Source organism: Callospermophilus lateralis, chromosome 11 (genome assembly GCF_048772815.1).
Source record: "Callospermophilus lateralis isolate mCalLat2 chromosome 11, mCalLat2.hap1, whole genome shotgun sequence".
NCBI classification, from domain to species: Eukaryota; Metazoa; Chordata; class Mammalia; order Rodentia; family Sciuridae; genus Callospermophilus; species Callospermophilus lateralis.
Window position 1 is genome coordinate 19,424,637 of NC_135315.1, and position 25,566 is coordinate 19,450,202.

Consider the following 25,566-nt stretch of genomic DNA (forward strand, 5'->3'; position numbering starts at 1 on the left):
AAAAATTTTCGGCAGACACAACATCTTTGTTTGTATGTGGTGCTGAGGATCGAACCCGGGCTGCACACACGCCAGGCGAGCGGCGCTACGGCTTGAGCCACATCCCCAGCCCTTATTCAAGTGTGTGAGGGTGTGTATGTTACTGTTGTGTACATGCCCTGGGCCTTGTGCATGGTAGGCAAGTGCTCTACTACTCAGTTACACTTCCAGCCCTCACTCAATTGAAATAAATAAACAAATAAACAAAAAAACGGGTGCTAGACCTAACTCTGAGGCTTTGAGGGTCAGAGCTCTGCAGGGAGTAACAATAAGCAACAATGCCAGGGCCAGGCTGGGCCTCCCCCTCCTCCACCAGGTCCAGATGGGAACTGGGGCTCTGGAGAAAGGCCACACTGGGGCAGCGCTGGGCTCTGGACAGAAGAGAGGCACTCAGTGAATGTGAGGAGGCCACAGCCGTCAGCTCATTTGCATCATAAGTGATTGGTTTTCCCTGCTCGTCCCTCATTAGGACACAATGGACAGTTGTTTGCTGGCGCAGCAGATCATTTACCAAGGGAGAGAGGAGACAGAGCACAAATGACTGATGGGCCATGGGGGGGAGAGGCAGTCACCTCCCTCTCCTGCCCTCCCCAGGCCACTGGGACTCTTGTTCTCACACAATGAGAGGGAACCTTGGAGAGTAAACTAAACCAGTCATTTGACAGAGGGAACTGAGGTGATAAGAGGGTATATAAGACTCGCTTAAGGTCAAACAGAAAGTTCATAGCAGAAATGGGGCTTCTAGAAGAATCTAGAGTCTAGACTCGCTTCTCCCCCCACCCTTTATTTTTGTGGTGCTGGGGATTGAACCCATGGCCTTGTGCTTGTGAGGCAAGTACTCTACCAACTGAGCTATATTTCCCATGCCTGGGAAATATATTCCCAGGGATGCCTGCTGCAATACATTCCCTCTTCCCATCTGGTGGTTCTATATTTCTGTGGTCCTGTTCTGAGCATTGGTTTCCATCTTCCTCTCTTTTATGCCTGCCTTATCTAATCTCTCCGTTCTTGCCTCTGTCTGTATCTTGTCCAGGCAGCCAGGATAATTACTAAACTTCTAATTAATCTCTGGCCTAACAAGGGTGGGTCTTGGCAGGAGAGACAGCAATTTGGAAACTGTCTAGGATCTGTTTTGTTGGGGATAGGTGGGAAAAGAACAAGTATGTGTTGGGGACTATGGTAAACTAGGCATGTGGCACATTTCATTTCATCCTTTCAATCTCACAAGGTAGATGTTCTTAGAAACAAGGAGAATGAGGCTCAGAGATATTGAGCAACTTTTGCAACGCACCCAGCTAACAAATGTTAACTGACTTCAGAACTTCTGTTCTTCCACCTTCGCACACCCTAGCACAGGTCTAAGGCAGGGTAAGGGGCCTGTTGATTCCAGGGTTCAAATGAGACACAACCTTCCTGAAGGAGGCCACTGCTGTGTTGTTCTCTAGGCAAAGACTGCCTCCCAGCAAACTCTCTCCTATTCTCTGACTCCCACTTTCCCCTAGGCCCCTTTTCTAGAATGATGAAACCTCACAAATGGAAGTTTTCACCCCTGGGGGGTTGGTGGGGAGTCAGTGATCAAGACAGAGAAACCTGACAAACAGATCTTGGGGGTCTCCCTCCTGCCAACACCCCCTTCCTGTTCCCATCTGCCCCTCCCCTCCCCTTTGTGGGTCAAGGCTGCCAGTGTCTGGTTCTGTTTCATTGTGCTCTGGGGGAAGAGGAGAGTTGGGGGGTGAGTGGGTGTCTGTGTGCATGAACATAAGGCCTCCGGGTTCATTCTGACACTGAATGAAAAACTCACCAATTATTCGTCCAATCTCATTAATATGCAGACAGACATCTGTTATTTAGGAGTCAACAGCAGAGGCATTTTCTTGGGGGGGGGGAGGGGCACTTGTGTACATGACTCTTGTCTCTAGCTACTGGGGGATATCTGCTTAGAAATCACCCCACTCCTCCAGACCTGGAGCCTCCCCTCTCTTACTCTTACCCTCAGCCTTGAGGAAAGCAGGAAGGGGTTGACTAGAGATGAAGGGAGGCATGGGAACCTGGCTGGAAGGATGGAGGCAGGAGAGGAGCCAAAGTTATACAAGAAACTACTAGAACAAAGAACTAACCCCCTTCCTGGGGAAGACAGTAGATTATGGGAAGAGAGCAATACCAGGTCCTGGTGTCTGCTGGGAAATGAAAGACATGACTTTGGGACATAATTCCTTCCCCACTTTCGCAGCCCCAATGAGGAGTTCTGGTGTAGCGGAGGAAGGTTACTATGGCAACATGGGGTCCTCACTAAAATTCTTCAGAGAAAGTAGTGACAACAGTTCAGAAAGATAGAGACCAAAGGACCCCAACCTTTGGAGGAGTGACTAACAAGGGGCCTAGCTCTCTCCAGCTCCCAGGACAGGTAATAAGACACAGCCACTTCCATCTTCTTCAGGCTTTAGGTGCCCACACCAAACACTCCCTCAGGCCCAACTCAAGTCCTCAAACCTGCACAACTATCTTGGTTATAAAGGTTGACAACAGCTCAGGCTCTGCCAGAAGGTCAAAGCTTTTCTCTCATTTTTTCTCCTCTCTGGAATCTTCTTCACTAGCACAATGAAGTAGATGTGATCAGCCCCCTTTTCTAGTATGAAGTCTGAGGTTCAGGCAGGTGCTGCCTTGCCAGTTGCAGCCTGTGGAGGTTAGTTTGAGTCCTCCCTCCTTCCCTTCCCGCCTCCCCCACCAGCAGGCTGATTGCTGAGGTTAAAAAACATTGGCTGCATCACAGCATGATTAATTGTTTATTTCATTAAATGATTAACGAGGCTACATTGTTTCTCAAATGGGTGTCTAATCTGTGGGGGAAACAGCTGCAGAGGAGGAAGCTGGGTCTGACTCTTGCCTCTAGGGTGGGGGTGGCTCTAAGTTCCCCTCCCCAGTCTGCAAGGGCCTTTGAGGATCAAGGAACAGCCCTATTCCTTCCTCTCATCCACTGGGCTCCCCAGCCCAGAGGCACAGCCTCCTCCCCAGAAAAAAAAAAAAAAAAAAAAAGATCTGTAGCCCAGACCTGAAGAGGGGACCAAAATCCATTCTGGGTGGTATTGGAAATGTATTAAACTTTGGGGGCTCCTCCAACTGATTTATCTTCCTAATTATATTTGCTTTAGGCAGATATTGAAATGTGTTTGCATTCCCTGAGCGCAAATGGCAGGGGAAGGAGGCTGGGGAAAAGCGTCGATACAAACACTCTGCACTTTGGCAGCTGCAGGCTTCAGCCTGCTTTGTACTTGAGCAATTCAAAGTGGAGAAGGATCCAGCCAAAAATCCCAAGTTGATTTTTATGCCTGGTCCCTGTGAGGGGAAGGGTCCAGTCCTCTGGAACTGACAGCGACCCATCTAGCTAGGCCTAAGAACCCCAGCTATCTCCAGCACCCTCAGCCCAGGACTTGGGGTCCTTGAGGAGGTTCTTAAAGTCAGCCCCTAACCAGGTCTTGGTTGACAGGGTAGGATGTCCAATGCCCTTGAAATTATCCTAGAATCCTTGAAATTGGCCAAGGTGAATTAGAATAGGGGTCCAACAGGAGGGTTCCATGAGCCAGGTTTTAGAATAGGGGTCCAACAGGAAGGTCCGCTGAGCCAGGGAATGGGTAGGGATTTCCTTTTGAAAGTCTGGGGCCTAGCATCAGGAAAGGGGAACTCTTTTATGTGCCTTACCTCAGAGCCCAAACCGCTAACCCTCACCATTATCATCCAGATAACCATCTATCCAAAAAACAAGTCTGATCACTCTCTGTTTGAAATCTGTGGTGGCTGTTCACCTCCTCAGAATGAAGTCCTGGTTCCCTTGGCTGTGAAGCCACCTCACGTACCTTTCCAGGCTTGTCTTTTGCTCTTGCTGTCATGGGAACCCCACCATGCCGTGTTCATTCTCTTCTCCACATTTGCACCTGCTCTTCCCTCTGCCCAGAGTCTTTCTAACCTTCCCCATCTGGCAAACTCTTCAACCCTCAGCACCTGGCTTAGGAGAAGGACCTCCTGCAGCAACCAGTTCTTTTACAAACATCCTTTCTCCCTTTGCCAAGGCACTTTCACACCTAAGATTCCTCTCCTCCCCAATGGGCTGGTCTGTGGAAGCTCAGAGACTGGTTCTTTCAGGCTTCCAAGCCCCTGTGTGACCCATAATGGTGCCTTGTGCATTTGCTAAATGCCTAGGGCGGAATGGGCTGTGAATTAAGGTAGGATCCCTGCAGAAGGGAAGGGAAGATCTGTATTCTCTCCCAATGTGTCTGGAAGAATTGACTGGGGTTAAGACTGGGGGAGAAGGGGAGGGTCAAGTATAGTTCCTGGAGGAGAATGTCACCAAAAAGAGGCCAGTGGGACCAGAGCCAAGGAAGGAATACAGGACAATCTGAAACCAGACTCCTGAGAAAACAGACCAGCACTGTCCTTCCTGACAACAACTGTTCTTGCCATACCCTCCACTGGTTTTCATTCTCTAGTGGATAGCAGGGGTGACCCTAAATTCATAGCTGATGCTTCCCTATAAACATCAAGGAGCTCAGGATGGAATGTAGAGAGTCCCTGTCTTTAGGGAGACCCCAGAATCAAATGAGTGACTTTTGGGGAAACTTTATGCAGGGTCAACTTATGTTACACAGAGGCTCTTGATGCCCTCCTACCCTGTGACCCCGATCAATAGGTATCAATAGGCTCAAAGCCATGGGTGGAGATGGTGAGCAAGGGGCCTGCACCATTTTTGCGGGACCCCTCCCATGCTAGTGGCAGCCCCAACTGGGCTGGGTAATGCTAAGTGATTGCACATCAGTCCACTCCAAGACCCCTAATGGCCTGAGGATTGTCTGCCTCATTAACTGGAATGAAGAGTCCCAAGATATCTCGTCCCCTGACCTCTGGCTCCTAAAAGGACAGGTGTGATTCAACTCATGGCCTTTTTCTCTGTTCCACCTGTGGGCATGGACAGGAAAGTCCCCCGCAGTGATTAACTTTCCCTCCTTGCTGCTAGAGACTAGATTGTTTTTTTTTGAGAAAGCAACAAAACTAAAGCCACAGCCGTTTTCCATGGACATGGGCTTTATTTGGGACTGTTGGGGGAAGAGAGGTGGAAAGCTAGGATTGGTGGGCTGATGGGGAAGGAGCTTCTCCTTGCTTTAAAATGTAGTGTGTGTGTTGCCTGGAGGTTAGAATGTGTGAGAACAGCTGTAGAAGTGAGAAGAGAGATAAAAAGATCATAAAATGGACACTTTCCTTAGGGAAGGAAGCCAGGACTAGGATTTAAAGACCAGGGGTGGAGAGGGAAGGTACCCTTTATATAGGGACTCAACCAAAGTCATTGCTTGATGCCATCTTCCCTAATGCCCACATGCCCTATCCCAGTTCATGCCCCAGATGCCCACCCTGTTAGCTCCCTCAACTTCCAGAGGAGAGGAAGGGGGATGAGGATGTGGGGAATGGTAACACCCTCTGCCCTCCAGCTCTCCTGGCCAGGAAAACTTCTCATTCTAACTGCCCTGACCTCCCAGCCAGGGTCAGGAGGTCAGGAAGCCCAGATGCAGGCGGGGGAACAATTGTGCCCCTCATCACCCCTCCTCACACTCTCCACCGCAGCCCCTCACATGAGGTTGCAGCTCTTGGCACGATCCTTGTGTATCTCGCCCTCATTCCCCCGGTCTGGCCGTCCTGACAGCTGAGTGGACCGCTGAAGTCCCCGGCGTGAGTCAGTACGGCGCAGCTGCCTATGGCCACGGCCAAGGGAGGCCACTGTGGCCACATGAAAGACATCCCTGACGCTGCGCTCAGAGGACCTGGAGGAGCATTCAACATAGGACACGGCCCCCACCTGCTTGGCCAGCACAGTGCCCTGGAAAAGAAGAGCATAAAAGAAAGTTATAGGGCTTATACTGCGGCTCAGCAAAGGGCATGGATGCTGTGGGCTGAGGTTGAAGGTCAGTGTTTGGGGAAGGCCAAGGGTCAGAGGTCAGAGGACAGGGTAAAATGACGAGCCAGGTAGAGCATTTTCAAATCAGAGGCAGAGAAGGGCAAAGGTGAGAGGTCTAGGTTAGGATTAGGTTAGAGGTCAAGGTCCCACCTGCTCATGTGTAACAGGGATAAGTCTCTGCTTGGACAGCTCCCTCAGTGTGGCTAGGTCAGTCCGCATGTCCAGTTTACAGCCAACCAGCACAACCTTGGCATTGGGGCAAAACTCCTGAGTCTCACCCTGCCACTATTTGGGAGAAGAAAATAGTTATGGAGGGAAAAAGGGAGGCACAGGGAAAATTCCTGCTCCACACCAGGAGGATGCCCTTCCTTCCTCATAGCATGCAGAAACCAGATATCCTTCTGCATTCTCCCATGTGAGAAAGGATCTGGGAATGTTGGGCTTGGGTTGATAGCACAATGGGGTTCAGAGAAGGAGATAGTGAAGAAAGCTGCAATGGGGCTGTGGGAATGGGGCCCTCCTCTGCCCTTAAGGGCTAGGAAGGGTCTGCCAGCCTGGAATCCTCCCATTCCTACTCCCCTTTCCCATACTTTCTCTTGTCACCATACAAACCCCACCCTCCCTTGACTGGAAACTGGTGCTGCTAGCTGATTTCAGTCCATTCACCATGGGCTTTTCTCATGGAAATAGGGGCCTGAAGAGGAGGCCTCAGGGCTATCCTGAGCTCCAGGATCAACCAACATTCCCATTCCCTTTATCTGGGGCTCCCAAACCAAGAAGAAAGGGAGAGCTGGTAGGGAATCCCTGAATACTTCTCTCTACTCTCCCCATATCCTCCAGCTATTGTTTTCAGCTGTGAAGGGACGGGATAGGAGGAATGAGGGGAGAGTTTGGGGGGGGAGCTTCACCCACTATCCAGCTGATAACCAAGCCCCAGCCATCACTTCTTCCTCAGGACCATACTGTCCAGTCCCCTCAATCTAGCTGCCCTGCTTCCCCAGTCTCCCACCTTCTTAAGGACACTGTCCAGTGTTTCTGGCCGGCTAATGTCAAAGCAGATGAGCACAGCATCGGAATCAGGATAGGCCAGAGGCCGCACATTATCATAGTAAGAGGAACCTGAGGGAAGACAGTGAAGGGACAGACAAGGGTCCTGAGTGAGTGGCAGGCCTAGGAGGGAATAGTAGACTTAAGAAATCTTGGTTAAGGGATTCTGGGAGCAGAGAATGGAAAAGAGCAATCATTAATACACATCACAGAATTCTGGTATTATTCCAAGGAGAGGAGCAGGCAGAGGGGAAGTGAAATGGTGGGAAACATCTCTCTGGGTTTCCCTAAGAGTAATAATTCTCTATTCCCCCATCCCCAAATATTGGGGACTGAACCCAAGAGTGCTCTACTACAGAGCTTGATCCCCAGCCTTTTTTTTTTTTTTTTTTTTAATACTCATCTTCTAGTTGTAATTGGACACAACACCTCCATGTTATTTATCTGTCCCTATGTGTTGCTGAGGATTGAACCCAGGGCCCTGCACGCCCTAGGCGAGTGCTCCACTGCTGAGCCACAACCCCAGCCCCCTAGCCTCTTTTATTTTGAGACAGGGTCTCAGTTACCAAGGCTGACCTCAAATTTGTTATCTTCCTGCCTCAAGCTCCTGAGTAGTTGTATTATAGGCATATGCCATTGCATCCATCTAACAGTAATAATTCTTAATCTTTTTGAGTTTCAGACCCCTTTGAGAAGCTCAGGAAATCTATCAACATTCTCACAAAATTCTGACTGTACTTTCTGAGCTTGTTTTGACAGAATTTCCTCCCTGCCCAGTGGAATCCAGGGTCTTCCACATGCTAGGCAAGTGCTCTACAACTGAGCTATACCCCCAACCCTTGACAAACATCTTCTAAAGCCTTAAAATAAAAACCCTCCTCATTTTGAGGGGAAGGTAAGGGGCAGGGGTAGGGAAAGAGCTCTCCCATCCTCTTGGGAATGGATCTCAGATTTCTTTAGTTCAACTCAGAGAAATCACTCTCTTTTACCCCAAGAAGGAATTCTAAGTATATCTCCTATACTCAGTTCCTAAAAACACTTGTTCCAAAATAAAAGCCATTCCTTCCCAACTTTCCTAGGTAGGCAGAACATAGCTAAGGGGCTTTCTCCTTCCGGACATGGTTTCTATTAGGCTGAGTGTGCTCTGCCTCAGTTTCCCTGGCTTTAAGCAGATATTTGATATTCTTTTCTCCTAGAATTGGATGGATGGGCTAGGATGACCTGGAATCTAAGGTTTACTCAAGGGAGAGGTCAGGCTGGGGGCCTCAGAAGTCAGGGTGACCCCCAGGGACTTGGCTACCTGAAGTATCCCACATGTTGAGCTCAATGCGGCGTTTGTCGATCTCAAAGCTCGCGGTGTAGTTCTCAAACACAGTGGGGACATAACTCTGCAGATACAGATGGGTCAAGATGAAATCCTTTCTCCAGTCCTCACAAATGCCCTCCTTCCTCCCATACCGGGTCCAGCCCAGTCCCTGGACAGAAGTTGGTCTGGGGTTGGGCAAAGGGGAGATCCCGGGATCTGCTGCCTCCACGGAATTTCTGCTAGGCTTCCAGACCCCTTCCGGATCCCTTCAGCCTTTAGTTCTCTCCCTCACAGATGCCCAGAATCTCCGACATTACCCCCTGCGCGCCCTCCCGGATCCTCTGGTTTTCCCAAATCCCATCCATCTCGCTATGATCCCTAATTCCTTCCACCCCAATCCTCTGCAGTCCTTTCAGAGCCCCCAACGTCTCTTCCCCCTCTCCAAGCCCCTCTCTCTTGTCCCTGGTTACCTTGGCACCCGTTTCCATCCGTCCCCGGGGCCCCTGTCACCCATCCCCGGTCCCCTCTCAAAAAGCGGATTCCTCACCCCGGGGTAGGCGTCCTTGGCGAACACCTGCAGCAGCGCCGTCTTGCCGCACTCTGCATCCCCCACCACCACGATCTTGCAGCGGCCGCTCTGCCCCTCCATAGTCCCGGCTACGCGCCGGCCCCCCACACCGCCCCCCTCTTGGGCCCCGCCGCCTCCTCTACCGCCACCTCCCTCGCCGCTGCAGCTGCAGCCGCTCGGGCCGCCGACACCGGCATCTCGCGGGCCCGCGCGGAGCCCCCGCCCGGGGCTGCGGCCCCCTCCGCCCCGCCCCTAGTCTGGGGGCCGCGCCCCCAGCCCCGCCTCCCGCCCTCGCAGCCGAGGGGCGGGGCCCAGAGGACCTGGGAGGAGCCTGGGGAACCCGGGTCCTTGAGCGGGGTTCTAGGTCCCTGGTGCAGTCTAAGAGGCTCCTGAGGGTTTGGGGCTGGCCGAGACCCCGCTTATTTGAAGTCCTTGGGAATGGGGGCGGGGCGGAGTTCGAGCGAAGTTCTGAGGGGTAGGGTGTGAGCGTCACATTCACGAGGCTGGGACCCACGCGTGCACGCAGGTGTGCCAGTACGGATACGCGCGGTGGCAGCCATCCACTTCCTGAACACAGGGGGCGCGAGATGACTGGGAAAGGAAAAAGTCTTTGGTTTCGTCTCTCTCCTCCACTCTTGTGTCCTGGCGGGGGATTTGGGGAAAATGGGAATATAGACTCCTACACACCCACTCGGTGGCGGGTGACATCATAGCTTTCCGTCCCCATGGTGACGGGTGGCCGGGTCTGGGGCTGTAGTGACTTAACCGCGGGCCTGGACTAACAGGGAAACGTGGACTGAGTTCCTTAAACCAAGTGCTGAGTGGAAAGTTTTGGGGAAGCTGCGTCCCCTGGTGGATGCTTGGGGAGAAGGAGAAAGGGAAGAAAAAGATGATGATGAACTAATTACCGAGGACTGGAGCCAGAGCCAAGCTCAAAAGTCAATTCAGGCTTGACTTAGATTCTAACAGTAATCAAACCCATGTTTGCATCTGCATGTCATCGTTTATCTTTTAAAAATGCTTCTTTAAATCGGAGACACTAGATTTATTTTTGCTTGTTGTAAATAACCCTATAAATATAACTACAGCACCAGCACCAGCACCACTTTACAGAAGGCAAAATGAGGCACAAAGCGTTAATAAAGTCAGAAAGATTTAAAAGTTGGGTCTCCATGCTTTTAGTTTGCCACTGTAAGGCCACAGTGAATGAAGCCTGATTCTTTGCAGGGTTACTGATGGATAGAATCAGAGCTTGAGGTACAACCTGATTGGGTTCTGGTCCACAAGTGGCTGGTTCCCCAAATCTGATGTAAACTCAAACTTTGGGACTGTCCTTCAGAATGCTTCTTAACATAGCTTTAAGTTTTCATAAGGTTTATTGTGAATAAGTAAGTTAAACACAATTTATTCATGTTATAAGAATGTCCTCATGTGTATCAGTGGTCCTATCTATGCGACTGAACCACTTCCCCGCCCCCCACCCCCCACCCCCCACCCACCCCGGCTCTGGAAGCTCGAACTGCAGAGGCCTTGGCCCTTTAATTCTGAACGCTAGGCTCCGCCCCAGACCCGGCGCCCCACCCAGCTGGTTGGAATCCGCAGCCGCGGCACATCCCGACGTGTGCCCCGCCCTCCCCAGCTGTGCACCCTCAGTCCAGCTGTGCTCGCTCGTCGGGAGTCCAGCCATGTCCGCCGAGAGAGAGGTAGCCGAAGCGGCCACTGTGGTGGTGGCGGCGGCCGAGGAAGGGGCCAAGGAAGATGTTTCTTCGCAGCCCCCGAAAGCTGAGGCAACTAGCGACCCGCAGCCGCCCGCGGCCTCTGAAGGAGCGGCCTCCGCCTCTCCGCTGCCGCCGCTGCGCTGCCTGGTGCTCTCTGGCTTCGGCGGCTATGACAAGGTGAAACTGCAAAGCCGGCCGGCCGTGCCCCCAGCTCCCGGGCCCGGTCAGCTGACGTTGCGCGTCCGGGCCTGCGGGCTCAACTTTGCAGATCTCATGGCCCGGCAGGGGCTGTACGACCGGCTGCCACCGCTGCCCGTCACTCCCGGCATGGAGGGTGCGGGCGTCGTGATCGCCGTGGGCGAGGGAGTCAACGACCGCAAGGTGAGCGGGCCAGTGCAGGGTAGGTAGGGACTGCGCAGGCCGCGGGGCAGTGGGGCACGAGTGGGCGGACGCCGGGGGTGTGGCAGGGCGGGGGAAACTGGCAATGATCTGGGTAGACAGACATGGAAGACGTAGGAAAAAAAAAACTTATGTTTTGAGGATCTTGGAGAAAGGAAATTTGTTTGTCGAGGGGACAGTTAGCGTTCCTTCCCCAGCCATTTTTAGTTGATATACCCCCTTAGTGGGGTTAGGTGGGGTGTGTGTGTGTGCTGGGGGTGGGGGGGGAGACAATAAGGCGCTCGTGCGCATGCGCACTATGCCCAATCACTCCCACCCCACACACACTTACACACTAAAACCACACCTGTCTGTACCCCTGCCCACCAAATACTCCCTGGGTAATTGTGGTCTGTGACCCTAAGTGACGGTTAGCGTCCTCTTTTCCGGAGGGAGCTTGAGGAGCTGGGTAGTGGAGGTTGGGCGGGGGTGCAGTGGCCTTGCCAGAGCCCTAGTCACATGCAGCCCCGTGGTCTGTGGGGGTGTGAGGCGGCCCCTCCCTGAGCGGGGCCCTGGAGGAGGACACGCCCGTCATGGAGGAGTGGGAGCCGTGCTGCCCCACCGCCAGTAGCCTTACACTACCCGACTGATGTTGGGTGGAGGAGGTGGGATTGGGTCTCCTAATCTTTGTCCGGAGCTCTCTGTCTCCCGTGACTGCAATGTCTTCTCCTCTGACTCAGCCTGCCGGCTACAATCCTGAGATGCCTTAGGGAGCTTCCAAGCAGAAACGCTTCTGCCTTCCTTGGGGACCCCCACCTCAGAAAGCCCCCGGTGGGACCATTTGGGGCAAAGTGGGGAGGTGTGGCACCGTGAGCAGGTTGGCCCAGCTCTGCCGGTCGTTTCTCCTTCTCATTTGTCATTAATCTTGGCCACAACCCCAGACTCTAGAGACTTCCATATGAGCAACTTTTTGAAAAACCTGGAGGGACACATCATGTGTTTAGGGGTTTCTTTTCAAATCTTGTGTGAGGAGCGGATGCACTCTTCCTATTATCTGACCTAGATTTGTTGAGGTTATTGTACATAAGCCCTTAAAGGTTTCTCCCTAAATTCAGCTGTGGCCCCACCCTCACCCTGACTTCTAAATAATCCCACCCCTGAGAAAATGCTAAGAGGAATTTGGGGAAGGGGAATTGTCATTCCCGTTACTGCTGAAGGCCACACACCTATTCTCCCGTCCCCACCCACTTTCCGCCTGATAAATACAGGATTTCCTGACCAGGGAAGAATCTGATGTAAGAGCCTGGATTCTGTAGGGAGGGCCCTATCTCCCTCCTGTGGTCTGAGCTGGGAGGGTTAAGTCTCTGACCTGTGATGGGCTGAGGGTGAGCCATGAGCCAGGCTAGAGACTTGTTCTGGGCCAAATCTGGGACTGGCCACCACCCCGAATGGCTGCACTGTTTGCAGCTCTCCCAGGACTTGTTAGACCTGAGTCCTGGGATGGAGGGCTTTGTTCCCCAGACCTCAGGCCACAACTGTGGAGAAAAATCCCAGTCTACTCTTAGTTCTCCTCTTCAGTGGAGTATAGGATCTTGAAGATGTGAAAAAGGGCCTGTGGCCATGGTGTATTCCTGTAATCCCAGACACACAGGAGGCTGAGGCAGGAGGATCACAAATTTGAGACCAACTGGGCAACTCAACAAGACCTTGTCTCAAAACAAAAAATAAAAAGGATTATGATGTAGGTCAGTGGTAGAGCGTCCCTGGGTTCATTCCTCAATACCACAAAAATTAAAATTAAATTAAAAAAAAAAGGAGTGTGTAGGAGTCCCACTTCCTTTCCCTGTAGATCCTAAGTCTTGTTAATATAGATTCCCATCATTCCTGGCAGGAACTAAGAGAGACCTGGATTGTCCTGGAACAATACCCACACCTCCCTCTCCATACTCTTCAGAGAGCCAGGAGAGGCTCTTTCTTTCACCTGAGGACTACCCCCTCCTCCTTGCCCTTCCCTTGCCCTGGTTGGTAAGCTAGAAGGATTGTTATCTTTGTCCCCTTTTCCTCCTGCAAAGAGGCTCCTGTGCAAGTAGCTGAGAATGAGAGAAAACACCTTTTCCTAGTGCCTGGGATGGTGTGTCATTCCTTATGCATTGCCCCTCCCACATGATCTCTGGGTGAAGGTGTTTTCTGAACCCGTAATACTGGCTCAAATACAACTTTTGATGGATCACACCCAGCCCTAACCACTCAGAGACATTTACCTGTGCTTTGGCAAGGTCCTTACCACATGCTGCCCTCTTCCTTCAGTTATTTGTGTGACTTCCTCTTCTGCTATTATTGTTATCATTGTTATTACCTAACATTACCAAGTGCTTACAGTGTGCTAGACATTGTGTTAAAAGTCCCTAACTGAGTTTTTTCATTTAATTCTCATCATTCCCCTACTTTACAGATAAGAAAAACTGGTTAAATACTTTTATTTGCCCAAGGACACATTGCCAGTAAACAGTGAAACTCATTTTTATAACCAAAAACAGTTTGATCTCTTCAATAATACTCATGCTGCCCTAACTGTAATCTTCTTGCATTCAGAGTTCTTACACAATAATTAAGTGCATGATCTGTAAAATGGAGATAAGGATAGTATCTACCTCACAGTTGATGTAGGGATTATTTGGGTGCTTATATATAAAGCACAGGGCATAGGGCCTAGCCCTCAGTAAGCACTCAGTGAAGGGTAGTGTTGGGCTGGGGATGTGGCTCAAGCAGTAGCGCGCTCACCTGGCATGCGTGCAGCCCGGGTTCGATCCTCAGCACCACATACAAACAAAGATGTTGTATCCGCCGATAACTAAAAAAATAAATATTAAAATTCTCTCTCTCTCTCTCTCCTCTCTCTCACTCTCTTTTAAAAAAAAAGTGAAGGGTAGTACTTATTGTTGTTGTTGATAATGTTGTTATTATTACAATGACTTCTATTGCTGTTTTTACTGCTATTTCTTTTTTTAATATTTATTTTTTTAGATGTAGATAGACACAACACAATGCCTTTATTTTTATGTGGTGCTGAGGATGGAACCCAGGTCCCACCCGTACTAGGCGAGTGCTCTACCGCTGAGCCACAATCCCAGCCCCTTTACTGCTATTTCATCTCAAAGAACATGGCTGGGCACATAGTGGAAAGTCAGTAAATCACCTTAGGTGAATTAATTGACTGAATACTGCTATTCTCCCATTCTTCAAGGCAGGGGATCGGGTGATGGTGCTGAACCGGTCAGGGATGTGGCAAGAAGAAGTGACTGTGCCCGCAGCCCAAACCTTCCTGATGCCTGAGGCCATGACCTTTGAGGAAGCAGCTGCCTTGCTGGTCAATTACATCACAGCCTACATGGTCCTCTTTGACTTTGGCAATTTGAGACCTGGCAACAGCGTCTTGGTACACATGGCTGCAGGTAACAGGTCCTTTCTGTTTTCCCCTTTCCTTACCAGATTTTCCTTCCAGGCTCTTCTAAAGCCTGTCTGGTTTGTTGTCATGGTAACACCAGGCTGCCTTGGCCTGTGGCACCTAGAGGCCTCTGCAGTATAGTTGCCATGGTAACATTCAGGCACCAGGTCCAGCCTAGTGTCCTTAGCAACATGCCCTCACTCCATATCTTCTCTTCTCCAGTGACCCTCCCTCAATTCTTAATTATGGAAATTGGACATGGGCCCCAAAGTGAATCTAGGCACAATAAAATTGATGGAATGACTGGGTCCTTGGGAGACTAGTATGAAGAATAGTAACTAGGTGACTCCATATCCGCTTCTTCTGGATGGTTTTTTTTTTTTTTGTCAATGAACCTTTATTTATTTATTTTTTTATCTATCTACCTACCTGTTTATTTATATGGGGGTGCTAAGAATTGAACCTAGTGCCTTACCCATGCTAGTGGTACCATGCTAGTGGTACTCTACCACTGAGCTATAACCCCAGACCTTTTCTGGGTATCTTGCTGCAGGTGGTGTGGGTATGGCAGCTGTGCAGCTATGTCGTACAGTGGAGAATGTGACAGTGTTCGGAACAGCCTCAGCCAGCAAGCATAACGTGCTGAAGGAGAATGGGGTCACACATCCCATCGACTACCACACAACTGACTATGTGGATGAGATCAAGAAGATCTCCCCCAAAGGTAGGGGGTCAGGGTATGGGAGTGGGTAGGATGTCACAAGACTGGAAGAAGGTCTTTAGATCTGTGGATCCTAATGTTGTTCCTGGGTCCCCTACTTTGTGACAGGAGTGGACATCGTCATGGACTCTTTGGGTGGGTCAGATACTGCCAAGGGCTACAACCTCCTCAAACCCATGGGCAAAGTCGTCACCTATGGTGAGTTCTTGAGCCAGAGATGGAGAGGATGTTAGGGGCAGGAGGGTGGGGTAGGTCTGATTAGTGGGAAACTGAGATATAAGAGCCTGTGGCTTTTGAATGAAGAAGGTACAGAGACTTGGGGGCTCTACAGAGAGGATCAGAGTTACACTCAGGTTGCTGCCTGCTGGGTGCCAGCTACTTTCATTTTCTTTTGTAACTTTTCTTGTGAGTCATAGTAAATTGTGTTCTCTCTATACTCCTGTCTGGGGACAATTCCTGATACAAAACCAACCAGTCTGCTTTCCTTCTGACTTCCCCTGCTGGGCTTCTTAGGCAAGCTAGATTTTCATTTTAAAAAACTACTCCACACAAAAAATTTAGGGTCAGGAATGCAGCTCAGTGGTAGAACACTGGCCTAGGATGCATGGGGCCCTGGATTTGATCCCAGCACTGAAAAAAAAGGAAATAAAGATTAGATTCTGAGTGAGCCTGAGAGGATTTGGGCCAAGTAAGCAGAAGTAAGGAATCATCCTGCACTCCGTGGCAATGGTATGGAGAATTGCAAGGAAATACAGGGGTACATGAGCATGGATTCATACATTCAGGCATGTACTTGGCACCTGGATCACAGGCCCTATCGCCCCACCCCTCAGGAATGGCCAACCTGCTGACGGGCCCCAAGCGGAACCTGATGGCCTTAGCCCGCACATGGTGGAATCAGTTCAGTGTGACAGCTCTGCAGCTGCTACAGGCCAACCGGGCTGTGTGTGGCTTTCACCTGGGCTACCTGGAGGGTGAGGTAGAGCTGGTCAGTAATGTGGTGGCCCGTCTTCTGGCTTTGTACAACCAGGGTCGCATCAAACCTCACATTGATTCCGTCTGGCCCTTTGAGAAGGTGAGTGTGGTGACCTTTCAGGGTGGCAGGGCCTAAGTAGGCCTTGTGAAGGGTGTGGTCTCAAGGGAAGAGGGAGGGAAACAACTCCTTTGGGCTGCCTCTTGTGGGACGGGGACCAGATGGGATCAGAGTCTTCTCTTCCCTTCCAGGTGACTGATGCTATGAAGCAGATGCAGGAGAAAAAGAATGTGGGCAAGGTCCTCCTGGTTCCTGGGCCAGAGAAGAAGAACTAGGACAAGGGACTGAGGACCCTTGAGGCCTGGAAAGGGAAGGGAAGGTTGGGAAGCCCCATTTCTGATGACCACCAGACTCTCACATTTCATCCTCTTATCATAATGCTCTTCCCTCCCTCTCTCCCCAAAGGTCTCTGTGGTGATGAACACTTCCGGGCCCTGTTCTTTCTCTTTGGTCAGGGCTGCTCCCTCCCCCTTCCTGCCCTCAAAGAGGTTGGGAAGTGACCACTTGGATGTTTGGGCCCTGCCAAGGGGACAGGGAGGGTCAGAAGGAGGCTGATGGCTTCCTGCCCCCACCCTTTCCCGGGCCTGCTGTGCTGCTTTTGTGCCAAGGTTAGCTAATCCCTCCCCATCCTGTTGTGTGTGCTTCGGCTTCTGCCTCATCTTCTCTCCCACCCCTGCCCCACCACCTCTCCAAAGAATTGAAATGTCAGCTCAGGATACGGGGCCAATCTGTGTGAGCCCAGCATGTACCTGTCTCTCCCTAATGTCCCTTCAGCCCAGGGCCGACCAGCGCCCACCTTTAGGCTTGATCAGTTCCCAACTTTGTCGTCTGTCCCCAATTTATTAAGCACAGTTGGATTACTTCCACTTCCAGGTTTTCTGCCATCCTTAACCAAGGCCGCCTCTTACAACAAGGACAGGAAACAGACCCATGTCCCAGGTCACAACTCTGGGAGAGAGGCAGAGCACCCCTACCCTTCACTGAGGTCTCTGGATTTGTTCTCAGTGCCTTAGCATCGGAAAACCTGTGCTTGTGTGTGTGTATTTGATGAGGGGGATCCCTGTCTCTGGCTTCCTCCTTCCTGTCCTCCCCAGTGCCTTCCTTATTCTGGTGGAGATGGGGTTTTACTTCTCCCCAGTCCTACAACACTGCCAAAAATCTGTGTATGTGCCAGTGGGTGGGGGGCCAGCCATTAGCATCTTGGGGTCAGGGCAAAAAGTAGTTGCCCTCAATGTGGTCTGTGCCATGTCCTGTCTTTTATTAGACCTGGAGGAGAACAAGATGAGAAGCTTTAACAGGCTGATCTGGGAGATGCAATGTTGTGTCTTGTTCTGGGACCAAAGTGAAAATCAAAGCACATTCCCTTTGTAGTCAAGGAGGCCTCACCACCTTCTCCCAGAGGGAGGCAGCTTTTCAGCTCAGCCCCAAACTTTGTTTACATGGTGGGGAGATAGAGCAGGAAAATAAAGGGGGGGTGGTTAGGATCTGTACCATGGGAACCAAAGTGGGGACTTCCTAGGGAGGAGAATAACTTCCTCTGCTGAGTTGGCATTAGGGAGGATTATTGCCCCAGCCATTGCTAATGGGAGGTGGGGGGTGGGGGGATTCAGCCTCTTCCTTGTCTAAATGAGGCCTACATGTGGGAAGTGCGATTTCTGCTTTTGTGTACCCCACCCCATTACCGCAGCTGCCTTTGTGTTTGTGTCAATAAAAAGCCAAACCCTGGGTCCTTGATGTTGCCTTAGAGTAGAGGGGAAAGTGAACTCCTGGAAGGCCAGTGCTGATGGCAGGAAGTCAGGGTTCTTCCCTGTCCCAGTCTCCCTTCCATACCCAAATCAAGTTTCCTTTTATGAATGAAATGAGGAAGGACATCATGCCAAGTAGGCACTTTTACTCTTCCTGGCAGCGGTTCACAATGTGTAATCCCTTCCCCCTGTCAGTAAAAGTAAAGATCTATGCTTATCCAACCCCAGCTGGTTGGAGAACCTAGACTGTCTCAGAGGTGAAGACTGCCAGGCCCTGCTTTCCTGGGGGCACAACTGCCAGGGCTTCCACTTCCCCACCCCCTCGAGTGGGCTTCTGGAAGTGAATCTCTAAGATGTCATGCATCTCTGGGCCATCGAGGACATCGGGAATGTTGAGTACCAGCACTGAGCGGAGAACTGTCTGGGATCTGATCTGAAAAATAAGCCAGGAGATGGTAAAGACTTGTCAAGAGATTGGGGCAGCAGATGCCCTGTGAGAATATGAAAGGGTCAAGATGGTGGTGGGTAAGATAGGTAGGGTTTAGAGGCCCTGATCCTTGGGCAGGTTTCTGGCAGATAGACAGGTCTAAATCCCCATCATCCACCCTCCCACTTACCTCAGTCTTCTGGATCTCCCCACTCACATAGGGAAAGACTCTCAGAGGAACCTCCTGCTTTCCCAATGGCACTCTGAATTGGCCAATCCGGCACAGGTTCTGGGCCACTGTGGGGAACAAGGAAGGGTAGACATTTATCCTCAAGCCCTCTCCTCTCCTGTGATCTCATGCACACTGAAATCTAATCTCCCTGCAGTAGGCCCTTACCTTCTTCCTTAGCAAAACCCAACACAACACTTCCTTGCAGCAGTTCCCGAGTCTCCACGTCCCCACCCCCATTCCTGGCTTTGCCAAAGAAGATCTCCAGCTTGTCCAGTAGCTCCTCCTCACTCAGCCTGAGTTCAGCAGGAAATCCACTAACCAATACCCTCTGGTCATTCCTCTGGCTGGACACCTAGGAAGAGACAGGCAGGAGTGATCCCAGACTCTATCTATTTCTCGAAGCCCAGGTACAGCACACCCTTTCCATATCCCAGGACCTTATCATTCTGTTACCTGGATGGTGGTCACAATGGGTAGCTCCAAGGGTTGGACCTGTACCCGCAGCCAGCACTCCTCCATGTCAATCTTATGTTCCTTTTGTTGAAGCACTTGATCAGCAACTGGATAGCAGGAAGAACATGGTCAGTACTGGGAAACCTCCCAGCCTCCCTCCTGAGATTCACCCCAAGCTCACCTTTGGGGTCATCGAAAATGACCAGAGCAGACCCTCCAGGCAGAGGGCAGCAGATCCGAAGATTGGAAACTAAAGACTTGGGCACTGGTCTGCCCTGCTTAGTGTGTCCTCGGAACACTAAGGGGAATTCTGGTACAGGGAATGGGATCTGGAGGTACAGAAAGGGAGGCTGATAGACTCTGAAAGGATTAGAGAGGTCCCTAATCCCTCCTGAGTAGATGGTGCCCCCAATTCAGTTTGATTGACAGAGTTGAATACATTTACTGAAAGTAGAGCTGGATTGATGAATGGATAACATAGCTCAGTCCCATAATAGGCACTTTATATATAAGATTTTAGTTTGTTCTCATACAAAGCTGAGAGGTAGTTCTACTTTACAGATGAGAAAACTGTGGCTCAGAGAGTTAAAGTAACACATTGAGGTCACACAGCAAGGAAGTGGCAGGGCCCAAAGTAAAGAACTCCCCAGCTCTTTTCCAGCAGACTGCACGTCATCTTCCTGCTTACCTTGTCTTTGGGAGAATTCCTGAGCTCCCTTTTTAGCTGCTGCAACTCCTGCAGTCTCATCTTTAGTCTGACCTGCTCCTCCTGAAGGGTGCAGAAGGTCTATTGGAACACAAGGGAACAAGCAACTAGTCACCTGCATTTCCAGAGAACAAGCAAGCCCAGGGGAAGAGTGTCCTTTTCTGGACTCCCCAGAAGCAGATATGATGATTGGCCTCAGAACAACCCAAACCCTTTACCTTGCCCTGGGCTGGTCCTGGCACACTCCACCTGGGGATGGCTAGCCTCAGCTGCTCTAAGAAGGGCTGGAACATTGCAGCAGCCATGGCTGGCTTGTTACCGCAGATCTAGAGCTTAAAAAACACTCATCAAGCTCCCACTATGAGACAGTGAGCCCTAACACAGGGCAGTGGAAATTAAGGGTTCAGCCCTGGGGCCTATACCAAACTACCTAAGATAGTCAATGCACAGTCACTGATTGTAAAGGTCAGCAGGAGTTTAGAGGAAGTAGTTCAGAGGGATTAACACAGCAAGGGAGGCCTCTAGGAGGAGTGGAGGTCCAGTTGCATAATGCCATAATACTGTTTGCTAACTTGTTTTTTGTGGGGTGGGGTTAGGGATTGAACCTCAGGCCTTGCAAATGCAAGGCACACATTCTACCACTGAGTTATACCCCCAGCCTTTTTGCTATTATTTACTAAATAACTTACAATATGTTAGGCACTGAGCTAAGGCCTTTTATATGGATTATATCTCTCAATTCTCATGACAGCCCTATATGATAGATACCCTTTTATCCTTATTTTACAAAAAAAGAAAACCAAAATTCAGGTTAAATGGCTTGCCCAAAGTCATTTGGCCCTAGGCAGGCTGATTCCAGATTCCAACCAGTGCTGTACAGAGAAGAAATCAAGCCCAGAGCCAGCAAGAATTTATATATCTCCTAGCTTATCTCTTAACTGCAACTTTTTCCATGTGCCAACCAGCCTTTTAAGCTGATGTGATTTGGAGTAGGTCCAGAGAGACAGCCAACAGCACAGGCAGGGAAATGGCACCAGGGATACAAATAAAATACACCTTTGTTTGTGGGCTGGAGTAGACACTGGCTGGCAGAGTTCACACCGTGGTTAGGAAGGTCAAATTTAACTGTGGTTAAATAAGGTTAGCTCAGAGAGGAGTGAGCTTATTTGGAAAGATGAGACTCTGTCCTGGTCACCTCTGTATCCCCAGTGTCCAGAAAAGTGCCTGACACAAAAGACTTTCACTAAATGTATGTTGAATGAATGCATGAAGTGAATGAATGATAGGGTGAGAGTATGTTACCAAAGGCACTGAAAAAAATCAGTGAGTTTATTTATTTATTTTTTAAGCAGAGGAAAACTAGAGCTCGACTAAATTATGCTGGTTTATGAATAGTGAAAAAGGTCCCTAGGTGTGGTGGTACATGCCTGTAATCTCAGTTACTCAGGAGGCTGAAGCAGGAAGATTGCAAGTTCAAGGCCAGTTTCAGCAACTTAGCAAAACCCTGTCTCAAAATTAAAAATAAATAAATAAAGGATGAGGGAGGGAGCTCAGCGGCAGACCACTCCTGTGTTCAATCCCCAGTACAGAAAAAAAAAAAAAAAAAGACTCCTTGGAGTCTTGCCTTATTTAGCAGAGGGCAATGAACCAGAAACAATGCCAAGGTTTTGGACCTGTGGGTCCCTGAGTTTTGTAGCCAAACAGGCATTATACCAACAGGCAAGGGAAGTTTGTCAGTGGCTATTAAGGACCTAATATGTTTCAAGAATAGTCAGGGGGCTGGGGATGTGGCTCAAGCGGTAGCGCACTCTCCTGGCATGCATGCAGCCCGGGGTTCGATCCTCAGCACCACATACAAAGATGTTGTGTCCGCTGATAACTAAAAAATTAAATATTAAAATTCTCTCTCTCTCTCTCCCCCCCTCCTTCTCTGTTTAAAAAAAAAAAAAAGAAAAAAAGAAAAGAATAGTCAGACTTATTCATGTATCATAAAACCACCTTCTGGCCTGGGGGTGTAGTTCAGTGGTAGAATCCTTGCCTAGCATGCAGTGAGGCCCTGGATTTGATTCCCCAGCACTGCAAAAATCAAAACATAAATAAATAAAAACAAAACAAGATGTTAAGAGCTTGCCTTTCTTTTTTCTTTTTTGTGGTACTGATTGAAACTAGAGGTGCTTTATCATTGAGCAACCTACATCCCTAGCCATACCTTTATTTTGAGATGGTCTCTAAATTGCTTAAGGACCTTGCTAAGTTGCTGAGGCTGCCCCTGAACTTGCAATCCTCCTGTTTCAGACTCCTGAGTCTCTGGGATTATAGGCATGCACCACTGTACCCTGATATAAAGGTCCTCTGAGAGACCAGTTTTAAGCTAGGTGTGGTGGCACATACCAGCAATCCCAGCCACTGAGGAGGCTGAGGCAGGAAAATTGCAAGTTAAGGGTGAGGATGTAGCTCAGTGATAAAACACTGTTGGGTTCAATACCTAGGATACCCCTCAGAAAAAAAGTAAATAGGGCTAGGGCTCAGTGGTAGTATATCCCTGGGTTCAATCTCAGCACTGCAAAACAATAGTTTTAACGAAGGTGGGAGTGAGGTGGGGTTAATCAAGGTTGTCCTTGGGAGCTCCATTTCTGAAAAGAGTTTTGATAATAACAAACACATTGAGCATTTGGTATGTGCTACAGTAGGCTAAGTTTTTCCTATATTAATTTATGGGTTATCTAGTCTAATTCTTATCATTTTTTACCAAACTTAATAGTGTAATTCTTTTTTATTTTTAATTACTTGTTTATAGTACTGGGGATTGACCCTTGCATTATGGTAGGTTGTTAGAGGTAATTACTCAAGATAAACTACATTCCTCAGTCCCACCCCTTTCCTTACTCTTTTTATTTATTTATTTTTTGGACTGGGAATTGAAGCCAGTGTGCTTTACCACTGCTCTATTCACCCCTTTTAATTTCTTTTTTTTTAATATTTAATTTTTTGGGCTGGGGATGTGGCTCAAGCGGTAGCGTGCTCGCCTGGCATGCGTGCAACCTGGGTTCGATCCTCGGCACCACATACAAACAAAGATGTTGTGTCCGCCAAAAACTAAAATAAATAAATAAGTAAATAAATATTAAAAATTCTCTCTCTCTTAAAAATATTTAATTTTTAGTTGTAGTTGGACACAATGCTTTTATTTTACTTATTTTTATGTGGTGCTGGGGATCGAACCCAGGGCCTCGCGGCATGCTAGGCAAGCACTCTACCGCTGAGCCATAGCCCTGGCCCTTAATTTTTTAAAAATTTATTTATTTTATTTAGTTCTAATCAGTTATACATGACAGCAGAAAGCTCTTCAATTCATTGTACACAATGGAGCACAATTTTTCACTTCTCTGGTTTACATGAAATTGTCACATCATTCATGCAATCATACATGTACCTAGGGTAATGATGTCCGTCTCATTCTACCATCTTTTCTACCCTCATGCCCCCTCCCTGCTCTTTTTATTTTTTGAGACAGAATCTTGCTAAGTTGCTGAGGACCTTGATAAACTGTTAAGGTTGGCCTTGAATTTGTGATGCTCCTGCCTCAGCCTGCTGAGTAGCTGGAATTACAGGCATGTGCCATCGCATGCATCTGGCTATACTACAATTTTTGTAGTACAATTCCTATAGTTTTTTTTTTTTAAATTATTTTTTAGTTTTAGGTGGACACAATATCTTTGAGGATCGAACCCAGTCCCTCATGCATGCTAGGCAAGTATTCTACCCTGAGCCAAAACCCCAACCCCCTATAGTTTGCTGCACACATGCCAGGCGAGTGCGCTACCACTTGAACCACATCCCCAGCCCACCCCCTATAGTTTAATTCTTGTAGATAGGTAATCTTATGAGGAGGTTTAATATAATTCCCATCTCTCTCTCTCTTTTTTTTTTTTTGGTACTGGCGATTGAATGCTTTACCACTGAGCTACATCCCTAGCCCTTTTTGTTATTTTTTATTTTGAGTCAGGGTCTCCCTAAGTTGCTAAGGCTGGCTTTAAACTTGTGATCCTTCTATCTCAACCTCCTGAGCCACTGGGATTACAGGTGTGCACCACTATGTTTGGCTCTCATTCCCATCTTATAGGTGAGGAAATGGGATAAGACTGTTTATTTTATTTTGTTTTTGCATTGCTGGGAATGAACCTAGGGCCTTGCACATGCTAAGCAAGTACTCTATCACTGAGCTACATCCCCAGCCCTAGAGTATAAACTTAATACATCTAATGATTTGCTCAAGGTGACACACTTTGAACAAATTAGGATTTAAAATCAACCAGGCTGGCTCCAGAGCCTGTGGTTTTTGGGGGGGCAAATGAAAAATTCCCAAGGGAGAAATTTCATTATGTGGAACAAATAGGGTAGTATCAGGAAAGGCTGAAAAAACAGGAGAGGGTGAGATTTACTCATTCATTCAACAGTGTTTGTTTATTTTCAGTATTGGGAACTGAACCCAGGGTCACTTTACCACTGAACTACTTCCCCAGCCCTTTTTATTTTCATTTTTAAAATCAATCAATCAATCAATCTATTTATTTTTGATGGTGCTGGGAATTGAGCTCAGGGCTTGCACTCATTAAGCAAGTACTGTACCACTGAGCCACATCTGCAACTCCCTTTTTTTGGACACAGGATCCCACTAAATTGTGTAGGGACCTGCTAAATTAAGGAGACTGGCCTTTAATGGCAAGCACTCTACCAACTGAGCTATATCCCCAGGCCAAGGCCTTGAATTTGTGAACCTCCTGCCTCAATTTCCCAAGCTGCTAGGAATACAGAGGCAGGACATCATGCCAGGCTCAACAGTGGTTATTGAGTGTCTAATATATGTTAGGAATTGTACTAATCACTGGCAACCAATGCCAAACAGGGTATGCAGAGACCAGCCCTCACAGAGCTTAGTCTGTAAGAGCATCATGAGTCAGAGAAATTTAACTCTCAGAGGGGGGAACACTTATTCCTGACCCTGGAGCAGGCCAGTGGTTAGGCTGGTATGGAAATATAAGTGAGGGGTATTTTGGGGAGGACAGATCTTTGGGAATAGGGCATGACTCATCATAGAAGTTCTTATTTGGGCCATAGGACCCTTTGAGTATCTTTAAAAAATGTATGGATTCTCTAGCGGGGCTTAGTGGTACACATCTGTAATCCCAGCAATTTGGGAAGCTGAGGCAGGAGGATCATAAATTTGAGCCCAGCCTCTACAATTTAACAAGATCACATCTCAAAACAAACAATAAAAAAGGCTGGGGAATGTAACTCAGTGATACAGTGTCCCTGAATTCATACCAGGAAAAAAAAAAAAAAAAAAAGCATGGATTCTCTCTTCTAAAAATACACATTCACACAAGAAATTCACAAGATCAAGACTTGCTGGTTGGGAGAGATAATCCAGCCCTTCAGCAGGTCTGAGATGAGCAGGTTCACAAGTTCCAAGATCCAGAGAAGAGCTCCTCTGTTCCCCCCCCCCCCCCGCCCCCTTCTTCTCACTTACAGTATTGATGGTCACTGACATGGGTCTGGGGTCTGTTGGGTAAAAGTTGAGGCTTCAGAGCTGGTCACAGAGTCCACCACAACAAAATTCTTGCTTATATGCTTTGAGGGACTTTGGTCTCCTCCAGCCCCAATGCGCCTGAAACAAACTTGTGAAGGTTCTGCAGGAAGTCTTTTTGCTTCCACTTTCATTTCAGGGAAATCCCAGCCCTCTATCAAAGCTTCTCCACCTCTAGGTGGAGCTTGATGTTGAAAACTGACTACCCAGTCATGCGCAGTGG

The 25,566-nt window shown here is 49.0% G+C and overlaps 3 protein-coding genes across 6 annotated transcripts; 1 reads left to right on the forward strand and 2 right to left on the reverse strand.

The window, feature by feature from the left end:
• Positions 1-5,094: 5,094 nt before the first annotated feature.
• Rnd2 (Rho family GTPase 2) lies at positions 5,095-8,979 on the reverse strand. Its single transcript, XM_076870465.2, has 5 exons — positions 8,878-8,979; positions 8,325-8,412; positions 6,987-7,096; positions 6,128-6,262; positions 5,095-5,899 (listed from the first exon to the last, which is right to left on the reverse strand). The coding sequence occupies exons 1-5, from the start codon at positions 8,977-8,979 to the stop codon at positions 5,651-5,653; spliced, it is 684 nt and encodes a 227-aa protein (XP_076726580.2). The 3' UTR covers positions 5,095-5,650.
• A 1,537-nt stretch (positions 8,980-10,516) lies between these two features.
• On the forward strand, positions 10,517-17,918 carry Vat1 (vesicle amine transport 1). The gene is made up of 6 exons (XM_076869212.2): positions 10,517-10,997; positions 14,239-14,446; positions 14,993-15,163; positions 15,269-15,358; positions 15,994-16,235; positions 16,385-17,918. Exons 1-6 carry the CDS (start codon positions 10,584-10,586, stop codon positions 16,466-16,468), a joined length of 1,209 nt encoding a protein of 402 aa, XP_076725327.1. The 5' UTR covers positions 10,517-10,583; the 3' UTR covers positions 16,469-17,918.
• A 146-nt stretch (positions 17,919-18,064) lies between these two features.
• Ifi35 (interferon induced protein 35) lies at positions 18,065-25,480 on the reverse strand. 4 transcript variants are annotated; one of them, XM_076869215.2, is made up of 8 exons: positions 25,287-25,480; positions 19,975-20,040; positions 19,739-19,837; positions 19,232-19,379; positions 19,051-19,157; positions 18,763-18,949; positions 18,556-18,662; positions 18,065-18,371 (listed from the first exon to the last, which is right to left on the reverse strand). In XM_076869215.2, exons 1-8 carry the CDS (start codon positions 25,305-25,307, stop codon positions 18,180-18,182), a joined length of 927 nt encoding a protein of 308 aa, XP_076725330.2. In that variant the 5' UTR covers positions 25,308-25,480; the 3' UTR covers positions 18,065-18,179. The 4 variants fall into 4 exon arrangements, with proteins under 4 accessions (XP_076725330.2, XP_076725328.2, XP_076725329.2 ...); XM_076869213.2 differs by having other exon boundaries at positions 19,975-20,082; XM_076869214.2 differs by having other exon boundaries at positions 19,975-20,088.
• Positions 25,481-25,566: the final 86 nt, after the last annotated feature.